A 14,997-nucleotide genomic window follows, 5' to 3' on the forward strand; every position below is an offset into this window, starting at 1 on the left:
AAGTCAACAATCTTGTTCTTACTAGTCATTCTCCTTCATCTCACAATTTTATTTTATTTTATTTTATTTTTGGAAGGTATTGTAATTAATTAAAGTGTGGAGTGGGGAATCGAACCTCAGACTTCGAGATCGATAGTACAAGCACTATGTCAACGCTCTTGTTGATTTCACAATTTTATTTTATCTTTTTCTATTTCAAATAAATAAAAGAAATTCCATTTTGATTGGTATGATAATTAAGAACATGTTTGGTCACTGAAGTTGGTCGTTGAAGGTGGTCGCCAGAGTTGAGCAATGAGACATCAGTAGTGACGAGAACTGAGTGTACTATTGGTAGACATGGTATAAAATGTCGGTGACATACGATGTTAGCCTCCCAAACAATGAATTGAGTTCATATCTCAACTCATCTCATCTCACCTCTCCACCCCAAACACTCTCTTTTATTATCAACTAATATTTAATGGATAGCTATTAAATGATTATTTAAATTAGAATCCAATTTCTATAGGTTAGATGTTCAATCTTGCCACTACAATACAATACTTTTTATCTTTATTCGATAGTGATTTTGTTGAGTTGTCATGACCAACCAATATGCATTACCTTTGACTTATATAAAGTAGGTTAAAATACCTTTTCAAACAGAAAAAAAAAAAAAAAAAACCTAGGTTAAAATATCATATTGATTTTTATACTCTGTATTCGGTTTCATTTGATTTAATTTTAATCTATTTAATTTTCATTAATCTTGAGTTTAGTATTTCAAATGTTATTTTTTAAATTATGAATGGTTGAATAATAATAATAATTTTCGAATAAGAAAATACACTATGCAATTTTGATTTATTTAGTAATAGGTAATAGGTAAGGTATCAATTTTTGGATTTGTTTCTTATATGCGGGTCTTAGCAAAAAAGGATTAAGTTATTTCGGTAAATACATTCAACCAACTCCAATCCTTTTACCCATTAACATATTTTCAATGGAATGTTAATATGGATATTTTTTTCTTAGTGAATAGAGGTTAAAATTTGACATTTAAAAGTACATAAATCAAAATTAAATGACATCCGAAATATAATAATCAAAGTAATATTTTAACTAATAAACTTGACAAAGCCATAAAAAAAATTTCATGTACATCTAATCAAAACAAAGTTAAAATTTAGGTCAGTTGTAATTATATAAATTCTCTCTTGATCTTCGGAACTTCGAATGACACAAACTTTGAAAAGTCTCATTTTAATAGAGATGTAACTTAGTCAAATTTACTTGTCATTATTTTGCCTAAAATTCATAGCTCAATTTAATATACAGTGAGAATTCGTTGACATACTAATGATGTAAAATTCGACAACCAAACATTCCTTTTATGCATTGCATATGGTCAAACATAACAGTAGACTTTTTTCCCTTCTTTTTTCCCTTCCTATTAAAACTTTATTATGTACTACTTTTGAATTAATTATTCAATTTCTTCAATGGCTTAAAACCTTTTCAAATTTTAGATTTTTCTCGATTTATTAGCAATTGTTTCATTTTATATCGAGAGAGCGTAATTTTTATGTCGGTCCTTCTTTTATTAATTCTTATCTAACATTTATGTTAGATGATATAAGATTAAATTTACCTTCACTTACAAATTTAAGCTTTTGAGTCAATCGGTGATTTAAGATGATATTAGAATAGATTTTATCATATTAAATAAGATTTATTTAATTTATGATTAAATTCTAATTTGTTAAACACCATTTGTCGAAAGTGCATTTATCGAAAATTAGGAAGTGTTGTGCTATAAATAAATGAATCGTAATTCAGTTGACATAAGCTTTTACTAATCAATTTTGAAGTTAGAGGTTCGATTTCCTTATTCCACATATGGTAGAAAAAAATGAGAACAGAATAAATCAAATATTTTTAATACGTTCATCTATCAAATTTTTCTTCCCATAATAATTTTATAGAATACATATTTGATTGTTCATGAATGTTATTTTTTCTGGAGTATTTACCAAAATACGAAGTGCACATAATTAAGTGGTAATTGACATGTATGAACCTTTTGTAACAACCCAAATTTGTACGCATACACTACAAGAAATTAAATGTCAAATGTTAAGCAGGACGAAATTTTATTTAAATGGGTGGTAAATGTAATACCCTAACCCTAATTTAGAAAGCAGGAAAACAAATAAAATATATAATTAAGAATGAAAAATATATAAACTTAATAGGAAAATCGGGTGAAAATTTAGAATTGGAAAAAAACAAGAAATTTATTAATTATCCAAAAATAATGAATAAGGGGCAGAATCAGGGAGGATTAATTAGAAATTGGACGCTATCTAATTCAGGAGACAAAGGGCCGTAGATAACTTTTTGTTTGGGCACTGCTCATTGGAAAAATTGGAGGAGAATTAATTGCCCATATACTCTTAAAATTTGAAAGAGTTAAAAAGGGGAAGTGGAATCCACAAGCAGTGATGAAGGCAACCAACGCGTGAAAACTAGCGAGATTTGAGAGAAAATTGAAGAGAGCGAAAGTGGAGAGAGCGAGATTGGAGAGAAAATTGGAGAAAGCGAGAGTGGAGAGAAAATTGGAGAGAGCGAGATTCTCAGCGAGACAATGGGAGAGAGTAGGAGCCACGAGAGCGAGAGCGAGAGCCACGAGAGCCAAACCAGCGAGAGCGAGAGCTAGAAAGTCACAAGATCCAAACCAACGAGAAAGTTAGAGAGAGCGAGATTATGAGAATAGAAAGAGCAAGATTTGGACAGAAGCGGGGATTATGGGTTGAATTTGGCCACGATCTTATAGATTATACATGGAAAACCCAAAATGGAATACAAACAAAGGTGGATGACGTAAGGGCAAACGTTAGCCAAAATTAGGTGTCTTATTAAGAGAAATTCTTAAACCTAAGTAATTTTAAAGAAGCCATGTGTAGGATGAGTTATCACACAGAGAAGAGCTGGAAACAACTATAATAGGAGGCTTTAGGCTGAAAGTTAAACGGATTCTCAAACAAAACTTAGTAGTAAAAATCGTGTGAAAATGGTGAAGTAATTCTGTTAGTTAGAAGGAGGAAAAGCAAGGGAAGTGCTGCCTAAAATTTCCTTTTAAGAGGGAAAGCTCTACTGATTAAACCATAGGGAATAATAAGGAATAACTAGGATCGCAGTCAAAGTAAGTAGTTATCTCACCATCTTTTTAAGTGTTTCATGGTAGTGTACCTTTAATATGTTGCATAATTATGTTATTGTTATGTTGCATTACATGTTTAAAATACGTTTATCGACAAGGGACCCCATGCATTATGTTTGTTCATAAGATTAAATTTTAATTAGATAAAAGTTATGCTTTTAGGGCTAGCAGGGTATGTATGGTTGCACCCCTCTAGTCCAATCTTACTGTAACATCCTACACCTTTTTATTTATTTATTAATAATGTAAAACTTTTCCCTTTTCAGTAATTGTCCTTAGTTGAAAGACATGTTTGGAATTCTGAATTTAAAGTATAAATGCGAGGATTTAAATGTTGTCGTGGAATTTATTAAAAAATTATTCAATTTGAAAAGTTATGGCAGGAATTAATTATTTTTGGAAAAAGGAAAAGAATTAAATAGTATAAAGTGGGTTAAGAAAAGGATCTAATTAGAGTTATACTATTTTCCTTTTATTATTATTAGTATATTTTTTTAAAATAAAAAGGACCCCCCCCCCCCCACCACCTTCCCTCACTCATGCGAGCCCCTCCTCCGTTTTCTTCTTCCTTGCCGCACACCCAGCCGCTACACCCTCAGTCGTCGTGCACCTCCAACTGACCACCATTCATCGACCTAGAAGCGTCGCACGTCCGCTTTCAACCGGTTGCACCACTGGATCTAGCCCCCGCGTGTCACCAGTCACCCAGCCATCGACCTCCCCCCAACTACGTTGCTCGCCATTCGTGGGTTTCGACCGACCAGATCCCACAAGTCAGACCACGCCGCTCGCCGTCGCGTCGTCCCTTTCAGCCATTCGTTCCGTCCGCGAGCAACTAGAAGCTCTCCAGCCGCTGCCGTGAGCCTCCGTCCAGCTGGGCCGCTCGTCCAAATTCCCTCCAGCCACGCGTCCGCCGCCCCAGCCTCACCACTGTCGGTCGCCATCGTCCCTGCACGTCGGGTTCGCTTTGGTCTTTGTCGGAATCTTGGATTAAGGGTAAGTGTAAATTGTTTTGATTGGATTCCTTGAGGATTTTGAGTAGTCACTAGAATTTGGCCTTGAATTGTTGGTACACGTCATGTTTTGAATATAGGGAAAAATTTTAGGTTGCTGAAGTTGTCGTCCAGCCGAGTAAAGGGGTAGTCGACGAATCTTGGTGAAGAGTAAGGCTCTAAACTTATGTGGGTTGTTAAGCATGTTGTATGTTTATGAATTTCTCGATTTAAGTTTGACTGAACCATAGACTGCGGCCTAAAATAATTTGCCCCGATGTTGAGGTTTGGATCTTGAGGTTTCCTGGTGTCTTTGTTTTGGGTGATTTAAGTTTGATCCTGTGGGCTTTCGGTTTCGTTGGACAAGGAAGAGGTTGAGCTTGCTAGTTTCTAGAGTTTGCGAGTAAAGGTAAGTAATCTTACTACTGGAACTGCCCACGGGCCAGGCTTTAATTGTGTATGCTAGCATAATAAGCGTATGTTATGGTAAATGTTAGCATATTGATTGACAGTATGACCTGAATCAAAGTATGTTCTGGCATAGATTCTGATTTGTTTACATACACACCTAAGTGCTTGATCGTTAGTATGTGATAGTATGTGTTTTCATATATCGATGTCTGATCTGCTGGTGTTGAGGCATACTTGCATGTTGTGGATTTATGATATAAGTTATACATGGATGATGTATAATATGTTATTAAGAATTATGTGTATGTGATGAAGCCAAGGTATCAAGGATTTTTATGTATGTTTTAGAACTGTACAATGTTGAATCATAGCATGTTAAGACTGTGTGAATATCTTCATTGATTAGTTAGATGCTCACCAATTTTTGTTTCTTTCGGGATTCACGAGTTTGTGTTTCCTTCGGGATTCACTAGTTTGTGTCTCCTTCGGGATTCACCAGTTTGTGTTTCCTTCGAGATTCACCATTTTTGTGTTTCCTTCGGGATTCACCAGTTTTGTGTTTCCTTTGGGATTCATCAGTTTGTGTTTCCTTCGGGATTCACCAGTTTTGTGTTTCCTTCGGGATTCACCAGTTTTGTGAGCATACTTAACTACAATAAGATAGGACTCAGTCTCTCATCTGTTACATGTATTTATGTGCCATGTGCGGGTATCTAGAGGACATAGATGCCTAGCCTGACCCCAGTGGTGGGGCTACTTACTGAGTATTTCATACTCATTCTTTCTTATGTTGATGTTTCAGGTAAGGGTAGAGATGCACCGGCGATGGCGCAGCGGAATTCATGATCGAGCCACTGGGACTAGTTTTTACGCTTCCGCATCATGAGATTTAGAGTTCTTTTCATGTTTCCCTTAAATGTTTAGTTTTGATGTTTGAAACTTATTATTAAGGATTGTTTTTTTTATATGTATTTATTAACCTTTATGATTTATGGGTACCCTATTATTGTTTTTAATAATGGCATTTAATAAATGTCTCTTGAACTTCTCTTGTTTTTAATTAGCATTTATTTCAAATAACTGAGCGTCGTTTTAAATTCTTTGCATGCATTTATTTTAGTAACGGCCTTACCTAGATCCTAGGGTTCGGGTCGTTACACTTACGTTTATGTTAATGGTTGATGTTGGATGCGACTCTGACCCTACTGACTACATGACCCGCTAATCATCAGATGAGTTAGTTTCCGCCTAAGTCCTCATCTTTCTATCAGGGCAGAGAAATTTACGTTAGAAGCATAACCGACCACCACATGTTATTATATGTTTTCAGTCCCAATCATACGTTTTCAGGACATGTTGCATGTGATTGTGCATTTGGTCACTACCCTATGTGAGAAATACTTACTGGGTATATTATATACTCATCCTATTTTTATAGACTTTCTAGGTAAGGACACAGCATAGTGGCAGAACTGGATGTCGCTCAAATGGCCAACCATCAAACTCACTATTATAGGCACATACATTTTTGTATCACTACGCTAATGTTTTATGGATCCTGGTGTTTTGTAAAATAAACTTTTTATATAGTTTTCTACTTAATTAATAAAATCTTAGATATGTTCTTTTGAGATTTTTGCCAAAACTATCTCATGATAGAAAAGTCTAAGTATGCATGTCGTAGCGGTTGGACCATAATATGTAAGGAACCGGTCGTTACACCTTCAGATCTCCATCCCTCATATTTGTTGTACTAAAAAAATTGCAAAAAGTGTAAACAAATAGATATAAATTCTTTCATACAAATATATCGAACATGATTTTCTTAGAACAAAAAACAGGGTATGAAGATTACCTTGATTTTCTTAATATCGTTTATTTAATCATTCATTATTTGGTATACTCGTTGACTAAATTTTATCTATTAATAGTTATAAAAAAGGAGATTTTCAAAAAAATTTTAAAAAATAGGGAAACTATTTACACAAAATAATAAAATCTTAATATTCTTTATCTAGCATAGAGACTGACAGAAGTCTATCGGCATAGAAATCTATCTGTGTCTATCAATGTTTTTTTTTTTACTTTTTCTGTAAATAGTTTGACATTTTTTCTATTTGGAAAATTTCTCAATAAAAAATTATTTTAGAATTTAACCTTTTTTTTTTTTTAATACAACAACATGGGGGATTGAGCAACTTCCAACCTATAGGAATGTTTGAGTTTTTATTTTATAATATTTTATTTTTGATCATTTGCATGTTAGTAAAAAAAATAAATATTATAAATTTGTCCTTATAAATTAATAACTATTATGTTATGAATAATTTATTTTTATTACTATTGTTAATATAAACTCTGTTTGAAGAACTACTTTATAAAATAAATATTTAGTTAGTTATGTAGGATCTGTTTGCTTGTGGAAAAATGGTTTTTTTAAAAACTTATTTTTATTTAAACATCCTTCGTGAATATTTATTAAAAAAAACATTTAAAAAGTTATTTTAAATACTTATCAAACATTTATTTTTTTTAAAATGACTTATTTTTTAAATTAAACACGTGAAAATATATTACAAACACACTTTAGTTTATTCTTATCATCAGCGTGAAGAAAATACATCAAAATTATCTCTCTATTTAAATTTATGCAGTCAGTTCTACATATTTACATTTCATGATCCCTGTAGGACACCCTTGAAACCATACAACGTGCTTCCTTTTGCATGAACCTGTAGGAAATCTTCAACAAAATTATAGAATCTGCTAATTAGCCACAACTTGAACAGAAAAGCAAACATTTATTCTTGATTTATAAATGTGGACACAATGAGACCCTACCAAATAGTCTAGAAATCACATTATGCCCTCTCAGTGCTTGGCCACAAAACTAGACAACTCCAATCTTCAATTTCTTATTCATCTGCATCGAACTGGAATCACTTGGCACCAACATTGCCGACGGTTGGCCGAAAAGATCAGGAAACAGCTTTGTGATCTCATCTGCACGCACATATAACACACAACTCAAACACTCTAAAACCTTAAGAAGTAGCAACTGGCCTCAAACTCATTCTGTAAAACTCAAGTTCCAAACAAAAGCGAGATCTATAATCATAAGAAAAACACAGTAAAAGAATAAACAAAACTCAATGCATGTCACTACTCTTCCTTCGAGACATCAATCAACTCAGAGCTAGGAGGGCCATCGAGGATTTTGAAGGGGTTTTTGAGAATAGAGGGAAAAGGGTGAGGTTGATCGATACGGTGAGCTTGGACTTCACTATACACAGTAGAAACACGGCCGATCTCCGACGGAGAAGATGCAATGACGGGGGAAACATCGGCATTAGCGATGAAAGGTGGAGACATTGGTAGGAGAGAAATGAAAATGAAAATGGGGAGATAGGTAGAGAAATGAAAGATTGAATCAATGAAAGAAGTGGAAAATTGAGTGTTCGACAAGGTCAAGAAGATGAAGAAGGACTCGACTAGAATAAGAGGAAAGAGCTTGTGGATGAAATGGATAACACTCTAAGAAGGGATTTCGGTTCTTCAAAAGCTCCATATGAGTTCCTGATGTGAGGATTTGGCCAGCAAGAGACTAGAATTTTTATGGCTAAAACAACGAGAGAGAGAGAGGGTTTCAATGAAACGGAATTTTTCATTGAACAAATGAAAAGAGATATTTGGTCTCCAAGCGAATGTAACAAATTTAATCTACTTTAAAACACATTTGGTCTCCATGAAATTAATAAATTTGCATACAGATAAAGACCTCCACCAACATTTGATGAAAACCCAACCTTAGCAAAAAGAAAAGGCTTACAACAAATCCCAACCAAAAACACCTGGAGACTCTAGTGGAAAAGGGACAACCAAGGTAAATATTTAGAACTCGGCTATGCTCCACAAAACTTGCCACTTTAGGAGGTTTTTTGCAAGACATGGAAGGTATTAATAGTTCCCAAAGAACCAACCAAGAAAATAAATGAACTTTCGATGGGATTTTTAGTTTCCACCAAGAAGTGAGAACGTAAGAATAGCAAAACAAATAAATAGGCACTTCACAAGAGGACTGAGGACCCAGACGACTCAAAGAGAACTTTCATATAAACAAGAAAAGAATAAAAATGTACAAAATATTGAATGCAATATAACATGAAAATTGACTAATTTGAAAGTAAACAAGAAATTGAACAAAAAAAAAAAATATAACAAAATGGTGTTTCCATATATTTTGTCTGTAACTGATTCAGGTGCAGTCTGCCCATTGCTATAAGTAAACTGAAAAGTCAATGCATTTAAGTCAGATAAACATAGATACATCATTGTTGTAGTTGTCATGGATTATAAGATAAAGATCATAATTTTCAACTAACATTTTGCAACAAAAGCATTATGCTTCATCAAAAGGTTGCATTTTTACCAATAATTTCATTTAATTAAATATAAAGGGCAGTGCAAAATATTTTTTTTAAAAAAAAATCACCTTAATACCCCAATCGTATTCAGGTCCACCTAGATTGTGTGACTTGCACTCATTATAAATCCTCCGTTGGCCTGTATAGAACCAAAAAAGATTATGCAAAAAGGCAAAGGAGCATGAGTATAAAATACAAAAAGTTAAAAGTGAATTTTTTTTATCCCCACTTGACATAATTAATCAATTCCAATTCTGATTTGTCAGTTACTAACTTAGGATTTTAATTTGAGATTCTATTCTGGAGATGAAAATACCCACGAACTAAAATGTCATCTCTTTTTCTTTGTCCATGCCCTATAGAATCATAAATCACAATCCTAAACAACTAATCACTCAAAGAACCGATTAAAAGAGAAATAAAATAAGTCAAAAAATAAAGATCAGCTAGTTTCAAGAAATCAAGGAACAGAAAAATCATAAACTCAAGTGTGACATAATATTTGACAAAGACTAATTCAAATATTTTTTAAAACAATGATAAGATAAAGAGCTAGATTTTAAGATAGAAAAATATTCTAGGCAAGATTTAGAGTTAATATGTGACTAAATCACTCAAATTTAATAGCCTGAAGGTAAAAGACTACTACAACTTTTTCATACCTTTTAGTGTGTTCTTCTACTCCGTAACTTGAATTGGGGACAAAAATAAAGTGATTCAACCTAGCAAAAAAGTACATGATGAACTAACCAAATACAACAGTCGTAACAATTTTTTATATTGTTTAAACTAACATCCACACTAATCGACACTAATGACCAAGTTACTTAACTAATATTTCAATATTTTAGCTTTAATGACATTTTGCTATAAACTAAATAATAATACATGAAGTATCAAATTTTAACAAAGGGCAAACAAAAAGAGAGAAAGAAATAGAAGAAAGGAGTATAAATGGAAATGAGATGAAGAAAACAGAAAAACAAAAAGATATTGAGATACAATCATATGAATGGAGAAAATTAAGCAAGAGATGGAGAAGATAGGAGAAACAGAGATAGAAAAAGAAAGAAAAAGGAGAAAGAAGGACAAGAAGAAAGAAATCAAGTGAAATACCATAAGATGGAGAGAGAAACAACTAGCCCTTCGTTTCGCCAACAAAGAAGTCATCTTTGACGATTTCTCATTCCTTCTTTACCGAGCCGCCTCTCTTCGCCATTCGAAGTACTACCTCTGCCTTCCCTTTTGAGAACATACCCAGGAGCCCTCATTTTCCAATAATTAAAAGAAATACCATAAAGCTTCGTCTGTGATTTTGTCGGCCGACCCTTTACAAGACAATACTGAGCAAAAATATACACCAACAAAATAGACATTACAATGAACTTAACACATTCATAATAATTCATGTAAGAATGGAAACTACAAAGAAGTTAGATATCTCACTTCCAACTATGGAATTTGACCCGAGACTTAATTAAAATATCTTATCCAAATTCTGAAAAATAGGTTCGATTTTCATCAATTTGGTTGTGTAAGATACCTATATCCAGATCACCTGCTCCATTCTTCTTTTAGATTTGAACTTGCATAATCAATGGTAGGATTCTGATCTGACCTCCTCACATGACAAATGGAGCGGCGTGAATTATAATATAAGACTGGGAAGGAGATTAAAGGAAACGACATTTACTCTAGAAAGAGATCATATGACCATCTAGTTCCACCATTGTCTTCTTGATCACGGGCTTGAACTTACTTGCCAAACGAATTCTACCTTTAGAAAGAGATCATCAAATGATAAATATTAAACTAGACTTCATGAAGATGTTCTATCAATCCAAAGCCTTTCAAAATTGTTAAGTGAAAAGATACTCCACTTTTACATGATGATACTCCACTTTTATCCTTGTTTTTCTGATCTTACATGCACATTGACTAGTCTTTATAGTATTGTGTTAGTAACTATTAAGTTATTTGGATACTCAAAAAAAGAAAAAAAAAAAACTTTTAAGTTTCATCAACTAGAAAATTGTTGTCTTTTTAATATAGATTGGAGAGTTTTTTTCTTCTTCCATTTTTTTTCTTCTAGTGAACTCCATTGTTCTCATTTTGGCTGGATAATTGATACTCTGTTTGTCATTTCCCTTCTTATTCCCCATAAAACATATTCTAGAAAAAAATTATTAACTTGTTATTCAAGAAAACATGAGAACAGGAATGCACGTTTTCATGAAAAAATCATATCGTGTCTCCTCTCCACGTCCATTAACGAAGTTAATGGAGTTCTGCCAGCCATCCAATCTTTAACTAGAGCAGCCAAAGTTCCTACCTGGTATGCATAACTAGTAAGTAATAAAAACGAGGAAAAAATCTATGGAGGAAACTGATATCAAGAAAAAGAATGAAAGGTTAAAAGGTTAGAGACTAAAATGATTAGAAGGTACAAGAATTGGGACAGACAGATCGATGATATTGTTCCAGTTTTTCCACTCTGGAGGAGAGCTCTAGCACTGTAACCCAAACCATGACAATAAGTTGAATCAATGTTCGTGGGTAAACCACACATCCCTTCGTACGTATAAGTCAAAAGAAGAATTAAACAGAGATAACACACAGAGCACTAACCAGCAAAGTACACTTTTTCTGTAGATCGAGCATCAACCATCACATTACCAATCATTTCTGAATATATCTGCATAAACATCAGCAGAGCCTATTAAGAGTCTCATCTCATGAATGCGACATTCCATTTTTTCCTTGAGTTCTTGAAGAAACTACTTCAACTTTGCAATAGTCTCCAAAGTTCAGTCCAAACGGAATATGAATTCTAAAGCAATTACAAAGAGAAATGAGTACCTTACAAGCAGAATCAAATCCAAAACTTGTGGGGACCTCTTTGCATTTAAGATCACCATCGATAGTTTTTGGGCAACCAATTACTCGGGTTTTCAAATTCTTACTCCTAATTTGAAAACAACAGAAAGAAGGGGAATATAAATAACAGAGTCTTGCACACAAAAAAATGGTACCCTAGAGTAATTAATTACTCAACCTTATATTTCTGCAATAAAAACAACATATAATAGCTTATCCATATACGACAATGAGAGTGAGAAAGAGAGTAAAAAGAAGGGAGGCAATAAACAAATTTCATAGTTCTGAAAAATACCTAAAGTTTTCAGCAAGGAGACAAGCATTTGTGTTGGAATCATCTCCCCCAATTACAACAAGGCCATCCAGATCAAGATTCTGAGCAGTTTCTTTAGCTTGCTTAAACTAAAAATAGAACCGAACTATCAATTAATGCCTTGACTACAACTAAGATGTCTCAAAATGAAAATTCTAGGCAGATAGAGTTTCACCTGATCTGGAGTTTCAATCTTATCCCTCCCACTGCATATCATATCAAAACCACCCTGATAAAACAAAAATGCATTTAAATCAAGAATTGCATTCAAATGGCAATCACTTCGCATCAAAACTGCACATATTCACACTAACAATTCTAACAAGCGAAAGCTAGAAATCCCTTCAAGAAAATTAACCTGATTGCGATACGGGTAGATAAATTGTGCAGTCAGCGGATCTTCTGGTAAGTATTTAGAATATTGACCATGATAGCAAGGCTGACATTCTCACCTACCACGTTAGACGATAACGACTTATCAGAGTGGGAATCCCACCAATAGTCAGTGCACGGCTCTATAAATAGAGCCTTGACGCCATGAAGGAGGGATGGACTTTTATACCCAAAGATTGAGATTTGCATGAGAAAAAAATTCCACCTCCATATTTCACCCCAATTCTTAATTGAAGCTTCGCCGAAGTAAGAGACTACAAGGGCTTTCTGCATTCATCCAACCATTATATCACTAGCAGCCTTAACATTCATCTGTGGGAAGCAAGAGATTACTAACAACTTCCCTTCACCTTATCTCTTTATCTTTTTAGTTGTTGTATTGCATTTTGTTTAAGAGATTGTTCATTTGTGTATTCAACAACTATTTTAATATCATCATGTTCAATTTTATCATCTTATCTATCCTCACTTTCACTTTATCTCTTGTTATAAGTAACTAATTCTAATGGGGTAAGGGTGAAGATTAATATCATGATCTAAGTAGAATCTGTGGAAGTTATTTTGTTTGCTTAATATATGAATATTAAAATGATTGCCTATGAGTACTCAATGAGTCAAGTAGTTATGACTAACTACCTGAGAAGGAAAGTAGTTGTGGATCTCATTAAGCAAAGCAAGAAATATTTTTCAACCCCGAAGCTTATTTTCTCTACTTGTGTATGTTAAATAAGATTAAGTGTAAGTTAATACTAGGTTGTAGGGAAAGCTTGAGGATGCTAAGGAAGGAAAGAAAAATGATTTCAAGTGTTGTTTACTAAAGGCTCTCAAGTGTTAAGTGAAAGAGTAAGAAGGCTTGGTTAAGGAGAGAAATTTTGACTAAGTGTTGAAGGTCATGGTGCATTGACGATCATGCTGAGGTGTGCGACAGCCTAAGAATCTTAAGGTTAAGATGAAAGCTAGTGGCGTGAAGAAGGACATTGGCTAAGTGTTGGCCGAGAAGACGATGCCATGCGCTAGCCGAGACTCACGTTGAGGTTAGGTGGGCAAGAACGCGTGCATGGGCGAGGATGCCTTAAGCGATGCGGCTTGTGCGTGCGTTGGTGTGCAATGGTCGGGCAAGGATGTGTGTAAAGTAAGGCCATGCGATGATCTTGAGACTAGGCATCGGGTGCGAGAAAGGGCGCTGAGGCGTGCATTGGCTGAGAGGTGTATGCGTCCAAGTAAAGCCATGCGTTGGTAAGAGTTAGGAAGCTATGCATTGGTGATTAGGGGAAGCTTTCAGCTTAATCACCAATTGTAGTGGCCAGTTGTCGAGATTAGAAGGTTTAATGTTGACTTAGTGGGATAGGTGGCAGCCTAAGTGTAATTAAGGTCATGCATCTCTTAATCTAAAAGGGAAGCCTCAGTTCAAGAACTTGGTTTGGACAATTATCTCGTGCTAAAGGGGTGATTCCACAGCCATTTGAAGGCTTAAGGAGTGTAGATGAAGCTCTGAGGTTGCTGGAAGGAAATTCATAAGAATTCAAGTTGAAATCAGAAGATTTCCTCAAGAGGTCAAGCTCTCGGGTGATTCTGAGCAAGGTGTGAAGATTGAAAAATTCTGACCAGATCGTGAAGAATTTGAAGCTCAAATTTTAAGATAAGTTAAGACATTTTAAAACAAGTTTGTAGAAGGGAAATTCCCGAAATAATGTCTGGAAAAATAAGTAAATTCAGCTTGAATTTGAATTTGGATTTTTGGATTGAATAATCATGCAACTGCAACCGTTGAACATGAAGGCAACTCAACCGGGCAGGCTACAGATGTGCGCAAAGGCAAAATGACGCAAGGCATTGCATGGGTGTGTACGCTAGGTTGCACACGAGGGTTGTACAAGTGTGCACGCGAGACGCTGCATGGAAAGGTTGAGTATGCATTGAGGCGCGCAGTTGCGTTAAAAGACAAAATTTACTCCTCGTGCTTAGAAATGTGTCTTCGTTGGCTATCCTCTCCATCAACGTGGGTATAAGTGTTCTCATCCACCCTCCCACAAGTATTTTATTTCGATAGATGTCACCTTTCTAGAGGATCAACCTTCCTTTCCTATTAGTCATTTTCAGGGGAATAGCTCTAATGAAGAGACTAACTAGTCCCAATCTTTGTTCTTTTCTGATTCCCTTCCTAATCCTATCTTGAATATTACCGACACTGTCTCTGTCTTACCTATCAAATAGGTCCATGGATAAAATACTAAAGGAAGAATCTCAAGAAGGAAATTGGGCCACCTATTGTTTCTCCGGTAACGATCTATGAGTCCGAACCAACATTAGCCCAAGGTGAACTCATACTTCCGTCTCTAATAACCTCAATATTTGTGTTGAGAATGAAAATGATGCTCATAC

At 34.6% G+C, this 14,997-nt stretch overlaps 1 protein-coding gene across 21 annotated transcripts; it reads right to left on the reverse strand.

Annotated features, from left to right (window-relative positions):
- Positions 1 to 7,179: 7,179 nt before the first annotated feature.
- LOC150030424 (pyrophosphate--fructose 6-phosphate 1-phosphotransferase subunit beta 1-like) lies at positions 7,180 to 13,425 on the reverse strand. 21 transcript variants are annotated; one of them, XM_090309729.1, is made up of 14 exons: positions 12,785 to 13,425; positions 12,581 to 12,674; positions 12,398 to 12,451; positions 12,205 to 12,311; positions 11,892 to 11,997; positions 11,661 to 11,727; positions 11,496 to 11,545; positions 11,259 to 11,364; positions 10,747 to 10,809; positions 10,149 to 10,645; positions 9,695 to 9,754; positions 9,101 to 9,171; positions 7,450 to 7,611; positions 7,180 to 7,351 (listed from the first exon to the last, which is right to left on the reverse strand). In XM_090309729.1, the coding sequence occupies exons 3-8, from the start codon at positions 12,437 to 12,439 to the stop codon at positions 11,263 to 11,265; spliced, it is 474 nt and encodes a 157-aa protein (XP_090165855.1). In that variant the 5' UTR covers positions 12,440 to 12,451; positions 12,581 to 12,674; positions 12,785 to 13,425; the 3' UTR covers positions 7,180 to 7,351; positions 7,450 to 7,611; positions 9,101 to 9,171; positions 9,695 to 9,754; positions 10,149 to 10,645; positions 10,747 to 10,809; positions 11,259 to 11,262. The 21 variants fall into 21 exon arrangements, with proteins under 21 accessions (XP_090165855.1, XP_090165860.1, XP_090165853.1 ...); XM_090309734.1 differs by having other exon boundaries at positions 10,149 to 10,375; positions 10,726 to 10,809; XM_090309727.1 differs by having other exon boundaries at positions 10,726 to 10,809.
- Between the last annotated feature and the right edge of the window lie 1,572 nt (positions 13,426 to 14,997).

The sequence above is a fragment of the Benincasa hispida genome, unplaced genomic scaffold (genome assembly GCF_027475165.1).
Source record: "Benincasa hispida cultivar pf3 unplaced genomic scaffold, pf3_genome.v1.1 HicScf212, whole genome shotgun sequence".
Classification (NCBI taxonomy): Eukaryota; Viridiplantae; Streptophyta; class Magnoliopsida; order Cucurbitales; family Cucurbitaceae; genus Benincasa; species Benincasa hispida.